The sequence below is a fragment of the Manis pentadactyla genome, chromosome 2, assembly GCF_030020395.1.
Source record: "Manis pentadactyla isolate mManPen7 chromosome 2, mManPen7.hap1, whole genome shotgun sequence".
In the NCBI taxonomy this organism is placed as follows: Eukaryota; Metazoa; Chordata; class Mammalia; order Pholidota; family Manidae; genus Manis; species Manis pentadactyla.
This window is the reverse complement of record NC_080020.1, coordinates 79019986-79044794: the sequence shown is the minus strand read 5'-3', so window position 1 is coordinate 79044794 and position 24809 is coordinate 79019986. Positions and strand designations below refer to the sequence as shown.

The 24809-nt window shown below is 37.6% G+C and overlaps 2 protein-coding genes across 7 annotated transcripts in view; one reads left to right on the top strand and one right to left on the bottom strand.

Annotated features, from left to right (window-relative positions):
• DHFR (dihydrofolate reductase) overlaps positions 1 to 6381 on the bottom strand; it is a 39477-nt gene extending 33096 nt beyond the window's left edge. For 2 of the 6 annotated variants that reach the window (XM_036914184.2, XM_036914183.2), the window contains exons 1-3: positions 5798 to 5977; positions 5389 to 5438; positions 3069 to 3174 (exon numbers count right to left, since the gene is read on the bottom strand). In XM_036914184.2, coding sequence (XP_036770079.2) covers positions 3069 to 3174; positions 5389 to 5438; positions 5798 to 5883 — 242 coding nt within the window. In that variant the 5' untranslated portion in view covers positions 5884 to 5977. Of the gene's footprint in view, positions 1 to 3068; positions 3175 to 5388; positions 5439 to 5469; positions 5610 to 5797; positions 5978 to 6260 lie in introns of those variants that run through there. The other 4 variants (XM_057493896.1, XM_036914185.2, XM_057493893.1 and 1 more) reach the window with 4 other exon arrangements.
• Positions 6095 to 24809, top strand: part of MSH3 (mutS homolog 3) — a 212774-nt gene continuing 194059 nt past the window's right edge. Inside the window, 8 exon segments of the mRNA XM_057493875.1 lie at positions 6095 to 6323; positions 7957 to 8077; positions 10393 to 10613; positions 12232 to 12447; positions 13933 to 14049; positions 14437 to 14556; positions 16243 to 16386; positions 19504 to 19670. Of these exon segments, the coding sequence (XP_057349858.1) occupies positions 6120 to 6323; positions 7957 to 8077; positions 10393 to 10613; positions 12232 to 12447; positions 13933 to 14049; positions 14437 to 14556; positions 16243 to 16386; positions 19504 to 19670 (1310 nt within the window). The 5' untranslated portion in view covers positions 6095 to 6119.

Below are 24809 nucleotides of genomic sequence, written 5' to 3'. Positions count from 1 at the left end.
TTCCTTTGGCTCAAAGGACATAAAAGTAAGTGCTTAACACAAAAGTGGCAGACCACTGTAGACAATACTGAGCCTTACACTTTACTTAACGTAAGAAAGCTCCAAGAAAATTGAAGGTAGAAGTAATCTGGGGTGATGTTTAAATGCTAAAAGGCAGAAAACAGAGCAAAGTCTTGATATCAGAAAAAAATGGAGTCTAGAACAAAGCAGTAGGGTAAGGGAGGGGATTAATTTCAATAGGAGGGGATTTTTTTGTCTCAAGATTGAGGAAAGAACAACAAAGTGATATATTAAAGTTAAAATGAGATCACAAGCCTGTTCATTGTGTTCTCGTATTAATATTTTCTATAACTATACAGTAAGGTAATTTTGCTAAAGTAGCAATGGTTGGGGAAGTAGAATCTGTATCTACAGGTTTCTACTATGTGCCAGAAATTTAATATGTATAATTTCAATTAATCTTCAAAGTCACCCTAAGAAGCTGTCACTATAATTTAGTAGATAAGGAAACTGAGATTCATCAAGGCTTAAAGTTAATAAAGCCTAAAGCCTCAATGTTAATGGGTGCCACAGCAGGTATTAGAAGCTAGGAGGGTTAAGTCTTGGCTATATCAAGTGTGTGAGTGGTGGGGAGAGAACAGCAGCTTTAAAGAGGGGACAAAGTTTTAATCACTGTGAATAATGTGATAGACCATAAAAAATTATTATACCATGAGATGTTAGCTAACTTTTATGGATGGAAGACAATTTACATTGTCTTATATTATGGAGGCAATTTTGGATTTGTAAAAGATGCTGTCAAAGCTACAGCACTGCACTAAATTCCTTTAATTTTTGGTTCTAAAGATGTAAAGAAAAAGTTAATTGAGATATAAATCACATACAATTCACCCTTCTAATGTGTACAACTCAGAAACTTTTTAGTATATTCATAGAATTGTACAACCATCACCACCATCTACTTTTAGAATATTTCCATCATCCCAAAAAGAAAACCTGTACATATTAAGTCATTGCCCACTTCCCACCCTTTCTAGGCAACCAATACCCTACTTTCGGTCTCTAGGGATTTGCCTATTGTGGACATTTCATGTAGACTGAATTATGTGGCCTTTTGTGTCTGGCTTTTTCACTCAGAATACTATTTTCAAAGTTCACCCCTGTTGTTTTATATACCAGTACTTCATTCCTTTTATTGTGTAATAATATTCCATTGTATGGATATAGCACATTTTAGTATCTATCAGCTGATGGGCATCTGGGATACTTCCATTTTTAAGCTATTATGAATGATGCTGCTATGAACACTTGTATACTAGCTTTTTGTGGTCATATGTTTTCATTTGTTTGGTATATACCAACGGATGGAATTGCTGGATCGTATAAGTATTTTAACATTCTGAGAAAATGGTAATGTTTTCCCAGTGTGGCTGTATATATTTCTTTTAAACCTATAGTGTGATTGTCTAGAAAGCTTTGGAAAAACATTTCCCCCTCTACATTTTATTAAGTAAATAGTTACCTCAAACAACCAATATCCAATAGCAAATTTTGGGGTTACCTTGAGGAATCAGTTTCTTCTTACATTGGTGGGTAGTGGTGAAAAATTGAGTATCTCTAAAAGTGTGTATGCACAATAAAGATTTCTATGTGCAAATCTCTTTTTTATTCAGGATCTAGCAGGTGCTCAGGATGTGTGTGGAATTGACCAGCAAGTAGGGAAGCTGAAGGAATGACAAAAATGAACTCTAAAATTTCTTCTTAACTGATATCCCTATTCCTTGGCATGCTTGATAACAGACTTTAAAAAAATGTCCTCTCTGCTTTAAAAAAAAAAAAAAAGTGAAACACACCAACAAATATTATACATAAATATAGAAGAAACAACCAAACCCAATTACATACACCACAGGGGGTTCATAAAGAAATCAGCCTCATCATTTGAGAAGATTTGCTGGCTCAACTGAACATCTCCCCCACTGAGATTTCTTTGTTTTAGCTCAAGCTAGCCATAAATAAACTTGAGTAATATTCAAGAATATATTATTAAAGAGTCTCTGGGAATGGTAATATAGTCTGTGAATTGAATTTGGATTCTACTAAGAAATAATCAGAATATCCTAGCAACCAGAAGGAAGAGAACACTATGGAGACTGAGGCAGATGGCAAGATGCACATCAACATATTCCCCATTGCCCAGAGGCAATTAATGCAAATATTCTGGTATACTTTCTTACAGATTTTTACTTATGCCATTCTAGAAGGCACATGGGAGAAAATCTTTATAAGCCTGAACCCCCTTAGCCTATCGTCATATGTTTCTTCTTCCCATAGTGTGAGATTGTCTTTGATGTGTTTGTTCACTTGTCTAGGCTACAGTTCTCAGCTATTCAGACATTAATCTTGGTGTTTTGGTGGAAGTATTTTGTAGATGTGATTAAAATCAGTAATTTAATGTAGGGAGGCTGCAGTTTCAGCTTGCCCTCTTGATGGCCTGCCCTACAGATTTTTGGACTTGCCTAGCCAACCTCCCACAATTGTGAAAGCAAATTTTTGCAAAACTTAAAAAAAAATCTAGCTAGCTAGCTAGCTACCTACCTATCTACCAGTTCTGTTTCTTTGGTTCAATCCTGGCTAATACACATGAGAAAGGAATATTAGGATCATTGTTCTCAAGCACAGTGCCTTAGGATACTGCTTTTTTTATGACTACATTATTAGTTCAAGTTAGAACTACTATGATGTCAACCCAAACTTTCCCTTAAGATCTAATTCAGTCACACACCCTTTCCCTTCCCCCACAAAAAGCCCTCAAGGGTCAGGAAGTTATTGTAGTGGGTTAGGACCCATGTAAACAACAGAAGAAACAAAACAGGAACTGGGATACATGCATGTGGAGTGAAGGATGCAGAAGCCAATGGAGTTGACTTAGGCAGTCTTAATGTTATTAACTACCCCTCCCCACCCATCAACTGAGCTACATTCACATTATTCTATCTTGTTGTACACTGATCTCCACCAAGGAAATGGGATATACTTTTCTCATGAATTTATTTTATAGTACTTACTTGAGTTCTCTACTGAGAACTATGTTAATTCTGTTCTTTAAAGGTCGATTCTTTTCAGGAAGGGAGAACCATGTCTTCCTACCCATAATCACCAAATTCTGTTTACCTATAAAATCACATAGTAAGAATAAGTATACTTTGGATATATATGTATTTACACACACAACACACATATATATATTCATATATGCATATGCCGAGATGATTGTCATAGTGACATCTAGTGGATCTGTTTCAAAAAAATTACAATTTAAAACAGCTTTACCAAAATTTACATTTATCACCCATTATTAAAATATAATGTTTTTTCCTTTGGCATTATTCAATTTATATCCAATATTTAGTTTTAATCAACTGCAATCACGTTTGAAATAATAGGGAAGACAGAAGATTCTGGGCAGAGTGCTCAAGTTGAATATATTGTTACCTGCTAGCAAGTCATGTTAATCTTCTGCACCTTACTTTCCTTGTTCATAAAATGGAGACAACAATAGTTTCTACTTCTAAGGTTGCTGAGGGGAATTGAAGACTTAAAACAATGTTAAGCATCTAATAAGCATTTTGTAAGTTTAACTGTTTGATATAACAATATTATTCATATTTGTGTACTTTGTAGATTTACATTGTTTTAATTTTAATGATAGTTGCTTACTATTCCACTAAGTTTGCTTAAAACACTTTAAATTGTGCCTCTATCTTTTAAGTATAACGCTTCCATAAAAACTTGATACATGTAGCTTCCATTTTTGGTTTAATTACTTAGGAGAAAGAAGACCTTGAGAGTCAGATATCCAAATACAGGAATATGTACATTTCTATGATTCTTGATATGTTCTGAGAGACTACCAAAAGGAGTGCATACCCTCAGTGTAATTCAAAGGCTTTTGGGTTAATAGACTTTTTTTCTTAAAATCATTAGTTTGATCTTATTAAAAAAAAAAACACTAACATTAACAAATCACAAGTAGTAAGACTAAGCTTTTTTCCATATTGTTTCATTACTCATAACCAAATATTACCTCCAAATGTTGAGAAAATTTTTTCTTCCTCCAAGAGTTTAACCAAAAAAGGTTGAATAACTCATGGTACCCCTACACAATATGTGCTGCATTTTCAAGGGCAGAGCTTTAGGTGGTGTTCAATAGAAATAGTGAGTGAAGGACTCTGGGAGACTTAACAACAACCCATACCCCTCCACTCACCTCCACCAATAAGAAAACAAAACAAGACACCCCTAGTATGCTTTTCATTCATTCATCCAGGAAATACTGTATTTACTGAAAATCAGCAAAGAGGTCAGGCACTGGATGCTCTGCCTATTACCTGACCATACATACTTAGCATTCTAGATAGTGGTTCATGCCAATTCCTTAGCTTCAAGCTCTTGCTATATTGTAGCTACTGGTGACTTAAGTGCCTAATCCAAGGTGACAGGACTGTATCTGTCCTGTCCTGCACCCTTCAGATTTAGTTTCCCCTATTGAATTGGTACTTTCTTCCTCTATGACTAAAAATATGTCTCAGTCTTTTTTCCTATATTTTTGTTTTCTTTTTAAATTTCTTTTTTATTGAAGTTTTGTTGATATACAATATTATATTGGTTTCCAGTATACAACACAGTGATTCAACAGTTACACACATTATTAAATCCTCACCGCTGCTAATGCCGTTACTATCTGTCAACACAGAAAGATATTACAGACGTCTCAGATTTTGAACGGGGAACCTCAACCCCTATATTCTTCTCCTTGGTTATCTTCTCTCCAGTGGCTTAATTCACCTAGTTTCCTGTCTATACTTATCCTGGATATCCTACAGGCACCTCAAAATCGTCATCATTGCACACTATTGTCTACTCCTTTTTTCTTCATGTCACTCAGATTCTAGGAAATCTTGAGAATTCATCCCTGATGTTCTCCTGCACCACCTTTCACTTCTTGATCTTCAAATCCAGTAACATGCCACCGACTTTTGTAATTTTACCCTCTCCAATGTCCTGCTTAAGTCCTTATCTCTTCCAGCGGCTATTCCAAGACCTCCTCTGGCCTCATTTCCTAGAGCTAACCTACCCCGAAGCCTTTACTTAGCTGACAGTTCCGCTCAATAACATATCGATTGGGCACGCGCCCCTACAGAAAATTTCAAAGAACGTCTACAAAATACAAACAAAAAAACAAGTTTAAATGAACCTTGGGACCTGCGTACAGATCAACGATACGGCAAAAGGTCCCAGATTAATACGGAAAACTATCACTTAGGTAAAATCTGCACTGATAAACTTGCTCAAGTTGGCGAGCCTTAATTAAAAATCCTGTATTACCTTCTATTGAAGAGACTGTGGTCATTCTTTGGAAATGCTTGAACTCATTCCTACAAGTTAAAGAAATACAGTGTTACTTGCAACATAATCTCGTGATCTGAAGCTCTAAAACGCCCGACAAACGGTGGGGTGGGGGGTCTCCAGGACTGGGACCTTGCTTTGGGCTGAGAGCCGCGCAGGAATAGCCTTACAGGCAGCAGGAGAGGAACCGAAATCCGTAATTTAGCTTCCCTTTCCTAACGGAAGGAAGCCCAGGCCCAGATCCTGGCGGCTCTGGTCTCCCGTCCGACTCCATGCTCCCGCGGCGAGTCGCCCCCGGGCAGCCAAGCCCAGGTGTAGCGAAGCAGGGCAGCTCGCGCCAGCCGCGGCGCCCCCACACCTAGCCCCCCGCCCCCTGCCCGGCAGGTACCTGAGCGGGGGCCAGGGCAGATCCCCGTTCTTGCCGATGCCCATATTCTGGGACACAGCAGCGATGCAGTTTAGCGGACGAACCATGACAGCGGCAGTATATACCTCCCACCTAGCTCGCGACTCCGACTCCCCGCCGCGTTCGGCGCGAATTTGTGGCCACCCAACCCTCTTGGTCCAAAGAGTGCCTGCAAGGCCCCGCCCTCTCCCCACCCACTGCCCCGGCGCACGGCAGGGTCGCGACGTGCTCGCGCCCGCAGACGCCTGGGAGCTGCTGCCGCGGGTTCGCGCTCTTCCCCGGGGCTGTCAGTCCCTGCCCTGCGATGTCGCACCGGAAGCCGGCCTCTGGCGGCTCCGCTGCCGCCGGCCTAGCCCCTGCCAGGCAAGCGGTTTTGAGCAGATTCTTCCATTCTGCGGGAAGCCTGAAATCCACCTCCTCCCCGACGGGCGCGCCAGAGGCTGACCCTTACTCTGACTCCGCAGCGCCTCCAGCGTCCACTTTACCTCCTCAGCTGCCACCATGCTCGGTGGGTACGGTCCCGGATGGGGCGGAGCCATGAAGGAGAGGGGGCGGTGCCTGAGGGAGGGGCTATAGGCGACAGGGACTGTACGCGAGAGTCGGCGGGATGACAGCTCCGGATGAGAAAGGGGAGGGACTCTGAGAGGCGAAGCCTGGGAAAGCCGGGCCGGCCCTCAATTACGGAAGTGTAGTTCAAAGGCTTTTGGGTTAGTAGACCTGATCCAGGCCAAGACTACACGGTTTCTTAATAGCAGACCGTAGGCGGGAGCTTAGGCCCCCTGACTCCCATTCTGATGAGGGTTGGGGCCTGTGGGCAAAGGATAACCTCCCATCTTTTTTTTCCCCCTGTACTGAAGGTTGAAGAGGAGCTTTACTTGTATGTGTTTGGTTTAGGTAACTAGAAGAAACTGGCGTTAATTTAAGTCCCTAGTTTTTAAGGGTACAACAGTATTTTGCAGTTGCAAAATATTTTGAGCGACTAGGGTAAAGTCATATTGTGCAGTTCCCTAGCAACTACACCCCTTGCAGTTCACATTGTAAAGCCTGATAACAATTTGGGAGGATAAGTTTCTTAGGTTGGTACCTATGTGAACGGTTAGTCATTGGATCCTTCCAGTTTTTTGCCACCTTTTAACTGAGTAAAATAAGTCGTTTTTTTGTTTGTTTTGTTTTTACCAGGGGCACTGCCGCAGGGGAAAGCCTAAGGGTGAGCCTAGGGACACAGCCTAAGCCTGGGGCTCCCTAGTATAGTATTTCTCAATCTGAGAATGTGGAAGGTAGCTTTTAGTTACCCTCTAAGTTAATACTGGTGACAGCTTGGCTGCTGCAATATTTTGTTCCTCATTATATTTCTTCCATGGAATGATTGCTCCTCTTCTGTCTTTGTTTTTTGATGATTGTCTTACGTTTTCATAAATTCACTGAGTTTTATAACCACCATTTAGAGGGTATTTAGTGAAGGACTTGAAGTTTTTTTAATTTTTATTTTGGCATCATTAATGTACAATTACATGAGCAACATTATGGTTACTAGACTCCCCTCATTTTCAAGTCCCCACCCCATACCCCGTTACAGTCACTGTCCATCAGCATAGTAAGATGCTATAGAATCACTAGTCTTCTCTGTGCTATACTGACTTCCCCGTGCTCCCCCTAATGGACTTAAAGTTTTTGACAGATTTCCTGCTAACAAATAATTCATAATCTTGTGGCATCTTTATTAGTGCACATAAGCCAAATTTGAACATGAAACTAAATTATAATTAACATTTAAAAATGGTAGTGTTCTTTTATTATCTAATTCCACCTTTTTTAAATGGATTTTTTTTTCTTAAAGGTATTTTATTTAACATTTGTAAGTAGGTTGATCCAATGAGATTATGTCATTAATAATCTGAGATAGGTGAAGGGTGATTGAGTGCAGAAAGGTAACAGTCTTGGTTCTAGTTAATTTTAGCAGAGCTTGAGGCTCTGAGGCCCATGACCTGCCAGTCTTTACCTTGTTTTTGAAGATAAAAACATTTCACCCATAGGTTTTTCCAGAGCTCAAAGTACCAAAGTACCATTCAGAAGTAAAGTTCAGATGATTTCCCATATGCCGAGTTTTGAGATTAGAGATAACACATCACTTTCTAATATAGGTTGCAGAAATTGACAGAAGTAAAAAGAGACCACTGGAGAATGATGGGCCTGTTAACAAGAAAGCAAAGAAAGTCCAAGAAAAGGAAGGAGGAAGTGACTCAGTAAAATCTGGGAACCCTGGTGAGCTCTGGGGCAATGATTATTAATTCTCACCCATCATGGCTCTGATATTCTTACTTCCTCCAGAGGGCTGAGATGTTAGACAAAGGGCTCAATCCATGATCATTGCCTGAACTAAGTCTTTCTGAATTGAGTAGAGCTCAGAGATGGAGCTTCATGGTGGGATCTTGGTTGGCAGTGGTGGGAGAAGGGTAGTGGGTTGGGGAAAGATGGTAAGGAGAAGGGCATGAAAGTAAGCCAGCAAGGGATGTATACACACACACACACGCACACACACACAGGGAGAAGGGCATGAAAGTAAGCCAGCAAGGGGTGTGTACACACACACACACACACACACACACAGGGAGAAGGGCATGAAAGTAAGCCAGCAAGGGGTCTGTATACACACACACACACACACACACACATATTCTCTCTCTCTCTCTCTCTCTCTCTCTCTCTCTCTTTCTCTCTTTCCCCTTGTCTTAGGTCCACAGTGCTGCCAATGGCCAAGTGAACATCAGAGCTTGTGGAAATAAGGCCATACAGCATGGAAGTTTTCAGAAATATGAACTTCGCTGCTAGCATAAAAATAAAAATAAAGGAAGAAAAGACAGGAATATCCACAAGCCACCATCCCTGGCTATTTCCTCTCAGTTTTTAACTTTCAGTTTTACACATTCTTTTTTTTACATGAATACCTCACCAACTTGTACCCCACTCCCATCCTGGGAAAGTTTTTTTTTGTATTCATAGGAAGGAAGTTCTTGTATAATATACAAACTTAAAGTGTACTTAATTTTTTTTCATTTTTAAGGATTTTATATTGAGGTACATAGAATAAAGTGTACAAATTTTTAGTGTACAGCTTTTGACATATGTATATACTTGTGTAACCATTGACCAGACTTGTAGATACATTTTGAAAAGAGGAGGGTAATTTGAAAAGAGATTCAAATGTACACTTTTGTAGCTACAAGATTAGCAGGAGACAAGATAAAGTGTGTATCTGAAAAAATATAAATGTGAAAAGTTTTAAACTTTTAGGATTGGACAAAACACAACTCATGCCCTCAGAGTGTCTTTGCTTTAATAGGGAAAGAAAAGGAAGAGATGATAAATGCAGTCTTTTTCCTTATATTTAATTGTAGCTGCTTAATAGCATTACTCTAAAGGGAGAAATAATGTATCCTGGCATATGGTAGATAGTCAGTAAATGATGGCTTTCCTTCTTTTATGGATTGCTGGCTTATGAGTAACTGCTAATTGGCCGACTGTGATAAGTGCCATAGAGAGATGTGATCTTTTTATAGATGAACACAAGATCTTGTTATACAGAGAAAGAAAAGATGATTTGCAGATGGGGGAATTACCAGATAGTTTCATGGAAAAAGTAGTTGTGAGATGGGTCTTGAAGAGGACTACAATTTGACATGTGGGAATCCAGGGAGAAAGAATATTATGAGGACAGCTGTGGAGGCAGGACAGTGAGTGTGTGGGGGGATAGGGATCTGGTTTCCTTGGTGGACCTCTGGTGTCAATGTCCTCAGGTCTTTCCCATATAGTTGGTCAGTTTTCCCAGTCCAGAGTCTTGCCTGTTCCTGACTGGAGTGGGGAGCTCTGCTTGGCTATGTTCTGAGAGCTGGTGAGGAAGAGGCTGGGTTTCTCAGCATACCGCAAGCCTGTATTCCCATTACTTTCTGGCTTAGGCACGGTACACCATCTCAGCTGGGCTTGTTTTGCCTTTTCCAGAGAAATCCCTAGTCCTCTGCTGAGGTGGAGGAAGGCCATTTACCTTTACCTTTGGAGTGGGGTAGGGGTGTAGGGATCAAATTACTTGGAACCAGCCCTTTTTATTGTAGAACCTCCCTTTATTCCATTTCCAGAGTTACTGGTATCCTAATTCCTGAGCCTTTTAAGCATTTTGTATTGTAAGTAGGATTAGTTCTTGGTTTTCTTCACTACTGACTTAGGATTTAGCTTTTCATGTACGCTAAGTTGCTCATTCGTATTTTCTTCTAGCTTGAGGTATTTGATTTGCAATATTCATCTCTCCTTTTTTCTCCTTATGGGTTTATATCTAAAAAAAAAAAAAAAAGCAAAACTCTACTGTAGTTTTTAATGGGATTTTAGGACTAAGTGAAATTAGATGTATATTTCACTATGCCATCTTTGTCCTGAGTCCAATGTTTCTTTATTTCCTTATCACATTAGAGATAGATTCATTGCTTTAGTGAGAAGCTCCCTCTTTGAAAATCCTATGCTGGTTATAAATTGACATAATGAGAACAGAATACTCTCTTGTTATATTTTCTTCTAATTTGCTAACTAAGAGCCAAAGAAGTGTCTGAAGACCAGGATTGCTTTAAAGTCTCTGGAAAAATTGAAAGAATTCTGCTGCGATTCTGCCCTCCCTCAAAATAGAGTGCAGACAGAGCCCCCTCAGGAGAGGTTTGCAGTTCTGCCAAAATGTACTGATTTTGATGATATCAGTCTTCTACATGCAAAGAATGCAGTTTCTTCTGAAGATTCCAAATGTCAAATTCGTCAAGAGGTATGTAATTACTATATAGATGAATATCCACTTATCCAAAACATAGGTCCTAGGGGTTCAATCAGGGCAACAGCTCCCAAACTTGCTGATCATCCATATTAGCTAAGGGAGCTTGTGATTTTTAGTTTATTAATTTTTTTAAGTCCCTGTGGATTCTGATTTAGTATGTATTAAAAGGGGGATAAATTGGTTTGTGTTAAAACAAACATAAGCCTTCCAGGTGACTCTGATGTATAGCCTGGATTAGGAGCCATTGACTTGGGGGATTCTTTATTGATAAGTAATGTAGCCCTCATAGTTTCCATGATTGGCCTAGAATATTGTGATGGGCAATTTATATAGGTATTTTGAGGTTTTCAGTTGAAAGCTTGGCTGATAAAAGGAAATTAAAAGGTAAACCAAATACATATGGGATCTTTACTTCTTCTACTATTTTGTGATTTATTAGTTTTTTATCTTTGCAAAATCAGGGAATTTGGACTCTTGCTTCATCATTGAAATCTACAATTCAGAGTAGTGGCTTCCAGCCCAGCTTTAAGTTAGAATTACTGGGAGAACTTTAAAATAATATTGAAAGCAGGAACCTTTCTTCAGAATCATATTTGATTGGTTTTCACTAAGGACTGGACATAGATATTGGTTAAAGCTCTCTTTATTAGTCAGTACATTAGTATTGCCATGGTTGAGAACCATTGAACTAGAGGCGTACCTCTTTACTTTTTATTTATTTATTTATTTGAGTAATTTAAATCAAATGCTATGGACTTTTGAAAAGCTACGGACTGAAAGCTATGGACTCTACTCAGAAACATACTCAGATCAACACAGTTTTGTATACAGGTTTCAAAAGTTCACATTCCGTCCCACAAGGTTCAGATTCATGAACTCCTCCTTCAGCCAGCCTAAGAGCCATTGACTTGTCCTAGATCATTAGGAAAAAAGGTGTTTTCATATGCCTTTTGTATAAAAGAGTCTCATATGCACAAAATTTGTTCTAAGCTCAAATTGGAATTAATTATGGTTTTCAATGAGGAAGTAAGGATAGCAGGAAGACTAATATTGAAAATGTGACCTTGTGCTTTATGCATTCCAAAAATGCTTTCTCATATCTCTTTACTAACAAAAAATTGTGGTTCTTTCACGGAATAAAGATTAATGGAATACACAACCTTTTAGATTGTGTTTGGAAATTGAAAACATCCAGTGCAGCTGCTGGCATGCTTGTTCGAAGTGGTTTGGCCTTACCGCTGACAGATTGGTGCCTGCTGAATTTTTCTGCCTTGCACATTGAGGAATAAGTAAGGAATAAGCAAAATATGAATTACAATAGGTTTAATGAAATCAAATTTGAAACAAGTATATAGAACTTGAAAATGTTTAGGCTTTCAAAATTTGCTTAAATTATCATATGGTAGTTTAGTTTGGCTCATTTTTTTTTTAGTGTTTTACTTTGAAAAAATTTCAAACCTCAAAAAATTTTGCTTGAACATCCTATGTACTCCTCTAAACCTTTCACTTAGATTCATCAATTGTTAGCTTTGTGCCAAATTTGCATTCTCTCTCCCTGGGAACTATTATGGTTTATATTTTTTAACTATAAAAGTCTTTTGGTTGCCAGGCCAAGACACTTTTTGATCTCAGTCATTTTGGATCATCACATAAGAGTTATGAAAACTTACAGAAAACTTCTGATTCTAAACCATCTAACAAACGGGCCAAAACCATCTACACACCATTAGAATTACAATACATAGAAATGAAGCAGCAGCAGAAAGATGCAATTTTGTGTGTGGAATGTGGATATAAGTATAGATTCTTTGGGGAAGATGCGGAGGTAAGTAATTTTTTCAAACACTGTTATGTTTTTCTTGTCCATGCTTAAATATTTCCATAAACTTTTGTTTCCTTTTCTGACCTTATGAGAAAGCTAATGTGATCAATTGCCTTTTAAAAATGTCATCTTCTTGAGTAAAAATTAAAAATAAGCACAAGCAAATGTGATGGGCACCAGATTTGTGGAGAAGGAGGTGAGGGGCCCTATTGGAATGTTGGTGCTTTTTATCCATGGTGCTTGGCCCAGTGCCTTCATCCACCAAAAGTTGATTGGATGAATTAATTAATGAATGAACTGTAATTGTGTGAATATCTACGATACTCCTGATGAAGATTCTTGAGTGTTGAGATGTATGGAATTTTCTCTGTTAAACCTTAAGTTTTGAAATTTCATAGCCAGGAACAGCCACCTGCAGAAGGATTTGAAGTCTTAACAGGCCTCTTTGTATGTCAGTCATCTTGCTAGCTTAGTCTGAGTTGGGTTTGTGTTGAATTGATGCAGGTCTAAGTTAAGAAGCTTAGAAGTGAATTTGAGCATTTAGTGGGCAAGCTTAGGGAAGGTGTGGCTGACAATGCTGTGTGTTGGAGTCACGGATGATTGTGATGAGAATGTAGTGTGAGGCCTGGTTGGAGCAGTCATCACTGGAGGGCAATGGGGTGGCCCACTTGCTGCCTCGTGGTAGGAAGTGAAGACTTTGCCAACTTTTTACTTCCAGTTCCTAAGGTAAGGTAGGAAAGTGGTGTTCTCTAGTTTAGGTGGCATTATGCTGTGTTATGAAAGTAGACTTTGAAACAGTCAGTAGCTTTCTTGAGGACAGGAATAAATATGTAGTTGGCCTTCTAGAGCTGAAGGGGTGCAAGGAAGTGCTGTTCTTCTCCACTCTCTTCAAGTGAAGTGGTAAATCCAGCACAGACCTCAGGAAAGCCTGATGTTTTCCTGCTCTGCAGTGATGAACTAATGTTTCAGAGATGGGTGGGGTATGGGAGCAAGAGTGTTGGAATGAGAGTTCCATGGCCCCGTGGGCAATATCTGAGCCACGCTGCTTTCCAGAGGAAAGCAGGAAGTTGGGTGGTGCTGCCTGGTTCCACATTCCTGGTTCTGTCCCTCATTCATCATTAATTAGCTAACCAGACCAGGGGGTTCTCTTCTTACTTCCTCACAGATGCCCTCTGTCCAAGTGGGCTCATAATTTACAGATATTCTCTTATCTCCTAATTTTCAGTTATTTGCATGTGCTATGTAGCAAATTCTTACTCAATTACAGTCTTGTGCTCTCTGCATTGAATAGTCCTTGTACAAGGGAAGCTCAACACTGTACGGTTTTGATCTAAGGAATGTCTTTTAAACTTTTTATTGTTATATGACACAGAGAAGTGCACAAATCCTAAGTGTATACCTTGATGGATTTTTAACAAAGTGAATAAACACCACACAGGGAATCTTGAAATAGAAATTTATTAATATTCTCTTTTAAAATTTTTTTAGATTGCAGCCCGGGAACTTAATATTTATTGCCATTTAGATCACAACTTCATGACAGCAAGCATACCTACTCACAGACTGTTTGTTCACGTGCGCCGCCTTGTGGCAAAGGGGTATAAGGTCAGCTTTGGCTTCAATTTGTGGGGAAAGGATTGGCTCTTCCAGAGTGAAAACGTGTTTTGGTAGACTGTAATTGGTTCTGGGATTTGGCATTTTGAGGAAATGAAAGTATGTCGTAATTATTACATATTTTATGAGTTTCTAACATATTGGATTTTTAGGGTAAATTAAAAAAAATTGTAGTAGAGTGTTTCCTAGTGATTTATCCCCACTTGCAATCTCCTTGTGGTGCTTCTTACTTAAGCCCTACATTGGGACATTGTGGACTAATTTGCTTATTCTAAATGTTTCAGATTTAAAATTTTTTAAATCTTTTAAAATCTTGAAATAGGTTTTTAAAAAATTTTCATCATGTTTGATGTTCAGTATTTCTTATTTTTGTTGAAGGTGGGAGTCGTGAAGCAAACTGAAACTGCAGCATTAAAGGCCATTGGGAACAACAAAAGTTCTCTTTTTTCCCGCAAACTGAGTGCTCTTTATACGAAATCTACACTTATTGGAGAAGATATCCTTTTTGAATAGGAATTTTTCTTTTAACTCTTACAAGGGCTTTGTTTTAAATAGCACCTTTTTAAAACTGTTATTTGAATGGGTACCTTTTTGATGAGGTGACTTTTGGTACCTACTGAAGAGGGAAGGGTTGGTAATGGCTGGAAACAAGTATTTTTCAGATGCTGCAGTAAAAGGAAAATTCATCATACTTTAAGAGTAAAGAAAAAGAGCCCAGTAGAAGATGATAGCAGGTTAGCAACTAAATTGAAATCGCGTGTTCTCCGTGGGCAGTGGTTAGATGCTTAGCACTTACAAGCTCCTCCAGATTGTACTGAGACCTAAAGAATAACTTATTAACTTCAAAATGTGAAAGGACAGCTCTTTTCACACAGTTAGCACACAGCTAACTGCTTATAAAACATAATAATAGGCCATCTTTGTTAATTGTTAGCTTCATAAAGACTTTTGTTACTTTTGAAAATGGTTTGTAAGCTTTGTCATCGTGCAGGAATCCTCAGTGTGCACAATGTTGCCCCAAAATTTATGCTCATTCATAAATTCAATGAATTATTTGAAGCAAAATGATTTTAATAGCAAAGTCATAAAATTCTGTCAGTTTTTAAAAACCAAATAATTATGTATAAATTGAGATAAGGATGCAGTTTAAAATGTGTACTATGAGATGGGGTCAGATCTCAGAATTAAAAAACGTAGGGGGTAAGGTCTTAAATGATACTGTGTGAAAGTGTTATTTTTGTATGGTTTATTATGAATCTTCTTATTTATAGACCTGCTTAGCTTCCACCCAAATTATAAATACTATTTTGTTCTAATATCATGAGTAGAGAACAGCTATCACTCAAAATGTACCCCAAACCATTAACAGCTCTGTGTTATTCCATGTTGTAAGGATGGGGTAATTTTAATGTTTCTTTAATTATTTCTTTTAATTATTATTAAATAATAATAATGTAATGATTAAATAATTATTTCTTTTTAAAAATTATTATTATTTATTTATTTTAAATTTTCACTTATACCACTATAGGGATGTGTTAATTCTAATGTTTCTTTTCCCTGAACGTGAGTCTCTCATTCAAAGTGTACTCCTCCCTGCTTTTCTTTTGTTGCTCCCATAGCTCTTATCTGCAGATGCCCAAGTTGGATGTTTCCAGACTGACTTTGTACAAAATCAGCATTTATCCCTGAAAATTCAGTTAATGGTCTCACTCACTACACACACACACACACACACACACACACACATTTCTGTTTTCTTCTTTGATTCTTGTATATCTTTAAAAAATTTTCTTGCTATTCATGGGAGCTGTTAGACAGTTTTAAGGAGGAAGGTAATTTACATTTTTTAGTGCTTTCATGCTTTCACTTGTGGGATTAAACATTATGGGATTAAGGGTTCAAGTCTCAGCATCATCCAAGTACAGAAGTAGGTTAATATTTGGACCTTTGCAAGGTGTATTCTCCTAGGCCCTTTGGAAATGAGAAGATCATCCGAGTCATGTATCTTAGGGAAGAAAAGGCATGTGACTATGACTAAGAGTAATTCAGAAGACTGAACGCTGCATGGAAGATTTTTGCACAGAGCAAAAATGCCTGGGAAAATGAACCATTACTTTAAAGGAGATAACAGTTAATATTAATGGGAATGTAGAATATATTTTTCTTTAATAATTACTACATGTGAATCCTTTAGTCAAGTTGGATGACGCTGTAAATGTTGATGAGATAATGACTGATACTTCTACCAGCTATCTCCTGTGTATCTGTGAAAATGAGGAAAATGTTAAGGGCAAAAAAAAGGGGAACATTTTCATTGGAATCGTGGTAAGTACTTTGTAGGTGAAGAATGAATGGTGGATGTTCTTTAAATGGTATCTCTAAATATGAGCAGTGTTGTATGGTTTATAATGAGGATATCTGATGAGGTGTCCCCAAGTAATTGTACTAGAAAAACATTTATTTTCATAATTTTTTATGTTATATCATTCTCCTATGACTACTTGGCACTCTGCTGCAGAGAGATCCAGATAGTTTCTGTCCTCGTATTCTAGGAGCTTAAGGTTGAATATAGACATAGTGATAAGCATGGATGTACACAGTATACAGATAGCAGAATATTAAACAAACACACATGTGGGTAGCAAAGGGTTTCATAGATTTCCTCTAGGGATTTGAAATTAAACACAAATGATTATGGGACTGTTGTATATAGATTTAGAGGAAAGGATAGTTGGCTAATACAAAACTCCATATTTAGTTAATATTAGGAATAGTTTCAATCAGTCTTCCAGATAAATATTTGTGAATCAAATTATTATTGATTTTTCCTTCTGGCAGTCTGTGAATAAATTTGCCCATTTACAGATCTTCCTGGACTCTACTCAATCTTATACTTTATAGGGCCCTTTAGAACTATTAGATTCCCTTGTTCCATTGTAGGTTGAGCTAAAGTAAAACTCCTTGCTTAAATAATAACTAATTCTCTTTTTTCTAAATTTTACAATCAGCTGCAATATCAACAAAAATTCTTACAATCCAAATGTTTCCAGAGTACCTTTTAATACCTTATTCTGGCTTCATAATCTTGTGCTAACTTGACATTTGCTTAACCAATGTTATTCTCTCAGGGAGTTAGCATTACTGTTGGGTGGCTCTAAATGATTTTTTTATCCTTGAGAAGTACCTTTTATCTAGCCACAGATAGTTGGATCTATTCACATATAGTAAGGCTATTTTTTTTAAGTTTCAACTTATGTAATGTGCTATTTTTTATTTACCTGAAACTCAGTCTAAAGAACAGAGTTGATAGTATACAACTCTTGCTTAGTGCTTTTAGAAATACCCTTGTCGTACTGCCAACATTAACTCTAGTGTGTGAACTGGGATGTGAAAAAAATGAGAAATGATAGTTTGCCTCTCAGGTGTTTTCTTGGACCTGTCCTTGACCTAAACATCCACTTTTGGCCTGATGACATCCGGACCTCTGGGTCCAAGTTGCACCTTTATCCTGAGCTTCAGGCTCCAACTCTTTGTTGGTCAAGGAACTCAGGATTTGCCCTGACTTCTCAGACTCAATGTGGCTAAAGTGGATCTTTTCTTCCTTTCCTCTCCATACTGTTTTTGTTGTTTTTTTTTCTGTTGTATGGTGTTGCATGTTCCCCAGTCACTACCTAGGAGTCATCTGTTAGGTACTGTAGTCTAAAACCAAAGGCTTTGCTATTGTGGTACTGCTGTGACCAGGCCCTTTACTTTTAGTTTGGGCAATGTGCAGCTTTATGCAGTCTGGCTTTTGCTTCCTCAGTGTCACACACAGAAGTAATAGATGCTGTCAATATTATAATATAGACCATTTCTTTGATTTAAAAAAGCAAAGAGGGATTTCTGTGGATAATACATTTGTTACCTGAACTTTTGTAAATAGCTTTTGTAAATGTTTAGTGTAGGTTGGGAGGTAAATGTATGTATATATACTAATGTACTTGGAGTCCAGCTGTCTGGGCACTAGAAAAGGCCTCTGGGCTATAATTAAGTAAATTCTTTTCACCAAAAATGAGGGATTAAAAAAAATTGTAAAATATTCAAGAGAAAAAAATTCATAAAACAGAATGCATAATTACTGTATAATTGCAGTGAGATAAGCACCTAGACCAGGAAATGTAACACTGCCTCTAAAGGGCCCCTTAACTGCAGAGTTAATGTAATCCAGACTTTTATGATAATAAGTTTCCTTGCTTTTAGCTCCAGTTTTATCACCTTAAGCTAGGTACAAATGTAAACATGTTGTATATATCCTTTTGGGTCTTGGTGCTTTTGTTTACAAACTACTGTTTGTTTACAAGGTGTGTTTACATGTGTTACTATAGCAGTTCTGTCATGTTGTTGCTATGTTGTATTTCATTTTTTGATCTACAGTTTGTTCATTCTTCTGTTGATGTATATGTGAGTTCTTACCAGTTTTTGGTTATATAAAGAATGCTGCTATAAACCTTTTTGTACATATCTTCAGGTATATACATACCTGAGTTTCTCAAAAGTGTATACCTAGCGGGGGGAATTACTGAGTTACAGGGTATGGATGTTTCTAACTTTCTAGAAGACGCTAGGCTGTTTGCTGAAAAGGCTGTGTCAGTTGGCTTTCATCAGCAACATACTAGTGTAGAGATTGGCTGTTTTTCCTCCTGTTAGCTAACATGGTCTGTAACTGGCCCCGTGCATTTTTTAAGCATCGTTAGTGGATAAGAGTGTGGCCTGTGGAGTCAGACTACATAAAAATCTTGGCTCCACCACTTTATCGCCCTACAACCTTGGGTAAATTTTCACCACTTCCAAACCACACTCTTTTCCAATTTATCTTTGCTATTACTGGCTTGAGGGGACAGGGTGGCTTTTAGTTTTCATGGTTATTTCCCTGGATAGACTGTTTACTTGGGGTTCATTCAGAGTTTGTTGTATTTGAATTTTTTGCCAAAATTATACTTTCTATTTATTAATTTTATATAATGAAATGATAATTTACTGCTATTCTGGTGGCCAGGTTACTAGGAACATCTCACTCATTACTTTTATGATGGCAACTATTTGTTCAATGCTTTATAGTTTACAAAGCATTCATGTTTATTTTCTGATTTGACCCTTACAAAGGCCCTGTATGGAAAGTAGACTGATTTATTCTTGTAGAGGAGGAACTGCAGTGGGGCGTGGTGATTTGTCACAGTCACTCCATCATGTGTATTAGATTCAGGACTTAAGAGTGTCTCTCTAAAGCCCCATCTAGCATAGTTCAGATATTGGTGATCTGACTTCTTATGTAAGAGTCTTGGAAAGCAGACAGGCTTTCAAAAACTTTAGAAATGGAGTACCTTGCGTGTTTGTTTATGCCATGTCATAGCCTAACTGGGAAAAAATATATTGTGTGTGACATTATATTTTATTTGTTTTCAGGGAGTGCAGCCTGCCACAGGTGAGGTTGTGTTTGACAGTTTCTGGGACTCTGCTTCCCGGACGGAGCTGGAGACCTGGATGTGGTGCCTGCAGCCCGTGGAGCTCCTGCTGCCCTCGCACTTGTCTGAGCGAACAGAGCTGCTCATCCGCAGAGCCACAGCGGGGAGGTAAGTGGGCACACCCTGGGCAGTCGTGGATTCTGAAACTTGGGTTTAATTCCAAAGCTGGTCCTAATTAAAGTTGCTAAAAAAGTTTTACTTACAAAGTTATTTCTATAATAGTAGTGGAAATTCCAAAAAAGAAAAAGGAAATTACCCATAACAACATTTTAATGTAGGACTTTAGAAGTTGGTCTTTTTAAAGGGGTTTTATGACATTATTTGATAGTTAATTTTCAATTTGAGATAATTTACAGTTCCTTTCTTAGACAGTTTATGTAATTTTGAAAATGCCTGTCTTGCTGCAAGTTTTGATTTGTGGCTCTGTCCAGAAGTTCTGTTTATAAGCTGTTAGGCCATACTTCTTACTTATGAGGCAGTGTGCTAGGCACCATGGCATATGGAGGAAGAAGATGTGGCTGTGGTCTATGTCTGGTGGAGTTTATAATCCCCCAGGAGAGGCAGATGTGTACATCTCTAACTGCATTCACAAAGCATGATGTAGTACAGGACAAATATGAAGTTGCCTAGCTGGGAAGGTTCTATTCTCGAGGAGTGTAGTGGTAGAAGGGACTGGAAAGGTGAGTTGGGACTGGAGCGAAAGGACTTTACATATGGAGGAATTTGGACTTCATTCAGGGGAGCCCATAAAGATTTTCATTTAGTAGGTTGACAAATCAGTTGGAAAATCAAACTAATTGATGAAGTTCCATGTATTTCTTTGTTCTTAGAGTGATGAGTATTTTTTTTCCATTTGAATTGAACTTCTTTCAAAGTAACTTTCCTAATATATTTTTCTGATTATAACATTATTCCTTGTTTATATTGTAACACTAATCCATGTTCATTTAGGAAAAATTGAGAGTTACAAAAAAAAGAAAAATATTAAGTCAAATCCTATAACCCAGAGATAATTACTGTTAAACATTTTGGTTTATTATTTCCATGTATGTGTATCTCCTTTTTTGTTTTTGAACTTGAATTCCCGAGGCAAAATCAGGTTTGTATCCTTTTTTTATTTTATTTAAAGTTCCCCATACATTTTTTTACTTTATTATGGAAAATGTCAAACATAACACAAAATTATACATAGTAGTGTAGTGAACTCCCATGAATCCATTAACCAGCTTCAGATTTCTCAACTTACCCAGTCGCATTTCATTCATGCCCCAACTCCCTCCCTCCTTGGATTATTTCTTTGAAGCAAATCCTAGAGAACATCATTTCATCTGCTGATTATTTCAGTGGGTTTCATGAAAACAAAATGACTACATAACATTCAGTCATATAAATGAATAATATATCCATTCCCTTTTTGTTATGTTGCATTCAGTTTTTCATTAGTATAAATATTACTCTGATGAATATACATGCATAGAAATATTTGTGTGTATTTCTGATTATTTCTTTAAGCTAAATTCCTAAAAGTGAAATTATTGGGTTGAGGGTATAAACATTTATAAAGCTCTTCATTACTTGCTAGATTTATCATATCAATGCATACTTCCATCATATACCTATACTCTAGTATAGGAGGATTGTTTGAATCCTTGCTGATATTGGGGGTAATCATTTAAGTAATCTCTGCCAATTGGATGGATTAAAATTTTTGCATCAAGTTCCCTTGTTTTATACTTAATCCCTTCTGACAATGAAAACTTGAATAATTAAGTCAGACAGTAGACTTATAAGTGTGCTGTTCTTGAAGAACTAAACAAACTTAATAAAATCTCTAAACATTTTTTTAAAGACAGTCTTATAAAACTAGATATACAGTATTTCATGTCTTTGGTTTTGTTCATTTTTCTTTATAACTAAATTAACTCAGGTATAGTTGAGACTAAAATCGAACAGTTGAATCAACACTTTCATTTTTCTGATATCCACTTAGTTTTATAAAACAATGAAGGCAAAAATCAATAAAATATCAAAACGTTCCACAACGACATTGCCAAAACTGAAGTTTTTGGCTGGGAGCGGCATTGCCTGGTGATATTCCTAATGTTTATTCAACAGATGAGATTCAAAAGCCATTTGGCATACCTACGGTAGTTTGTCATATGTGTGCTTTTCCAAATTTGCGACTGCCTTTGCCTTGCTTTAATTTGTATTTCTCTGCTTAGCATTGAGATGATGTAATTTTTCCTATATTTACTGACCACATGTAATTTTTATTTGATTTGCATATTGGACTAAGCAAAATCATAAGTTAATTCACATTTCTGTGGAGTTCCTAAAGCTGATCTGTATCTTGGACAGAATGGAATAATGGAAATTCAAAAGTCAAGTGGTCAAACAACGTGGCTCTTGTGACAGGTTTTAGGTTGGAAAATTGGCTCTCCCCCTTAGTGATGTTGGGTGAATTTTACTCAACTATATTCTTTCAGTTTCCTTTTTGTTAAAATAGGTATAATAAGAGTGCTTACCTCATAAGATTGTTATGAGGATTAAATAAATCAAGATAGGTAAAGTGAAATAGTGGCTGGCATAGAAAACTCTCTATAGATGGAATCCATTGCTCTTACTATTATTCCTACCAGTATCTCTTTTAATATTGCCTCTCCCTTCTTCTCTCTGGAACTCCAATCAAAACTATGTTGGACTTTCTTATTCTACCCCTGGGCATAACCTTTATTGTGTCAGCTCCTACCTACAGCTGCTCCTTATAGTGTTCATGGCCTTTGGGGGTTTCCTTCCTTTTTTTTGACTCTTTTTAAGACACATTTTGTATTGTATTTTAATTCACTATTTCTATGTGTTTTAGTAAACTGTCTGGAGTAATTAAGCCATATGGCAGCATTCCATTATTTTTATACTTAGCAGGATCTCCCCCATTCTGAAAATACTTCAGTAATCATCTATATTCTACTTTACTCAGCTTATTTTTCTTTAAAATTTAATTTTTAGGATTCAGCTTTTAGTTCACTTTTCCTTTATTTCGCTTTACTGTATGGTCTTACCTTAATTTGCCCTTGAATGCTTGTGGGTCCATTTTAATATCCACAGAATTTAGCCTTTGTCAACCTAACATACAAATCATAGCCTAATGAAGGAAAAAGGCAAGCAAAACAAAAAACAAAACCCAGCAGTGGGGATAGGGAATGTTTTCAATTAGGTATGAACACCGTAGCTTGCCAAAATTCTGTTCCATATTTACTGCCAGTAAACAGTGTAGCATTGAATTTTCAGGGAGAAAAGTTCTTTTGTTTTTGGTGGTATCTTCTTGTCTGTTTTAAACAGTGATTGGTAAGATTCTTGTCTGCCAATCTAAGCCTCAGACTTAGAATCCCCTTTTTCTGCTGTAAACTTGAGGTAAAAGTAGAAGTTTTTGTTGTCACTGATTGATATTGTATTAATACTGAGGAAGCCATAAAGCTGTGTGAGAAAAGGCAGAAGAATGGCTTGGAATTACAGAATATACATTCTAGTATTTTTTTTTGTATTCTTAATTTTGACCACAAGAGGTCTCCAAAGGATTTTATATTCTGTGGATTATAGTGTAAAGGCTATCAAAACCTTCACATTTGATTAATTAATTAATATTAAAGCATCATTTTTTAAATATCTCATTTATTTTTATATCTCAAGGTACAGACTGACTTACTTTGTATCATATGGTAATTTAAAATAACTATTAGACAAAGATGGTACTAAGCTAAAATTATTTCTAAATAGTAACTGTCAGTTTTTCTTAGGTTAATTATCTTTATCTATGTAAAATGTATTTGTAAGCTTTTCATTTGGAGCTTAGGAAATCAGTGTTACTATCTTAAATTGTTTACCCTTCCCATTTGTCATAATAATATATACATAGAAACAAAGAGAAAGCAGTGGTTTTAAGCACTGTAGTAACTGCAGTTAAAATCTCTTTAGCTTAGGGATGTTACATGTTTATAAAACAGGTTGAGAGGCAAGCTGTAGGAAACAATAAACAGACCATAGTTCATATTTACTCGTTATCAGAGAAATTGATTTTTGAGGCAAATCAGATGAACAGAGCAGATGATGCTGAATTTTGTGTTCAGAGAAATGAGAGCTTCCTGGGCTCTGGTACAGTCAAGGAAGGCTTTGTGGAGCAGGGGGGTGGTGCTGGGGACACTAGCAGGATGGCAGGCTATGAACTGGTAGTGGAGAGGAAGGAAGGGTATGTTTTGTGTGTGTGTATAAACGACATAACCTCTGAGGCACATAGGCTGGAAATACTAGAGGAGGTACTGTGAAGACAGGGGAGACTTTTTTTTTTTTTTGGTATCATTAATCTATAATTACATGAGGAACATTATGTTTATTAGACTCTCCCCCATCACCAAGTTCCCCCCACATACCCCATTGCAGTCACTGCCCAGCAGTATAGTAAGATGCTGTAGAATCACTACTTGTATTCTCTGTGTTGTACAGGCCTCCCCGTGCCCCCACCCTCACATTATGCATGCTAATCATAATGCCCCCTTTCTTTCACCCCCCTCCTTATCCCTCCCATCCCACCCATCCTCCCTGGCCCCTTTCCCTTTGGTAACTGTTAGTCCATTCTTGGGTTCTGTGAGTCTGCTGCTGTTTTGCTCTTTCAGTTTTTGCTTTGTTCTTATATTCCACATATGAGTGAAACCATTTGGTACTTGTCTTTATCTGCCTGGCTTATTTCACTGAGCATAATACCCTCTAGCTCCATCCATGTTGTTGCAAATGGCAGGATTTGTTTTCTTCTTATGGCTGAATAATATTCCATTGTGTATATGTACCACATCTTCTTTATCCATTCATCTACTGATGGACAATGAGGTTGCTTCCATTTCTTGGCTATTGCAAATAGTACTGCAATAAACATAAGGGTGCATCTATCTTTTTCAAACTGGGCTGCTGCATTCTTGGGGTAAATTCCTAGAAGTGGAATTCCTGCGTCAAATGGTATGTCTATTTTGAGTTTTTTGAGGTACCTCCATACTGCTTTCCACAATGGTTGAACTAGTTTACATTCCCACCAGCAATGTAGGAGGGTTCCCCTTTCTCCACAACCTCTCCAACATTTGTTGTTGTTTGTCTTTTGGATGGTGGTGGTCCTTACTGGTGTGAGGTGATATCTCATTGTGGTTTTAATTTGCATTTCTCTGATGACTAGCGATGTGGAGCATCTTTTCATGTGTCTGTTGG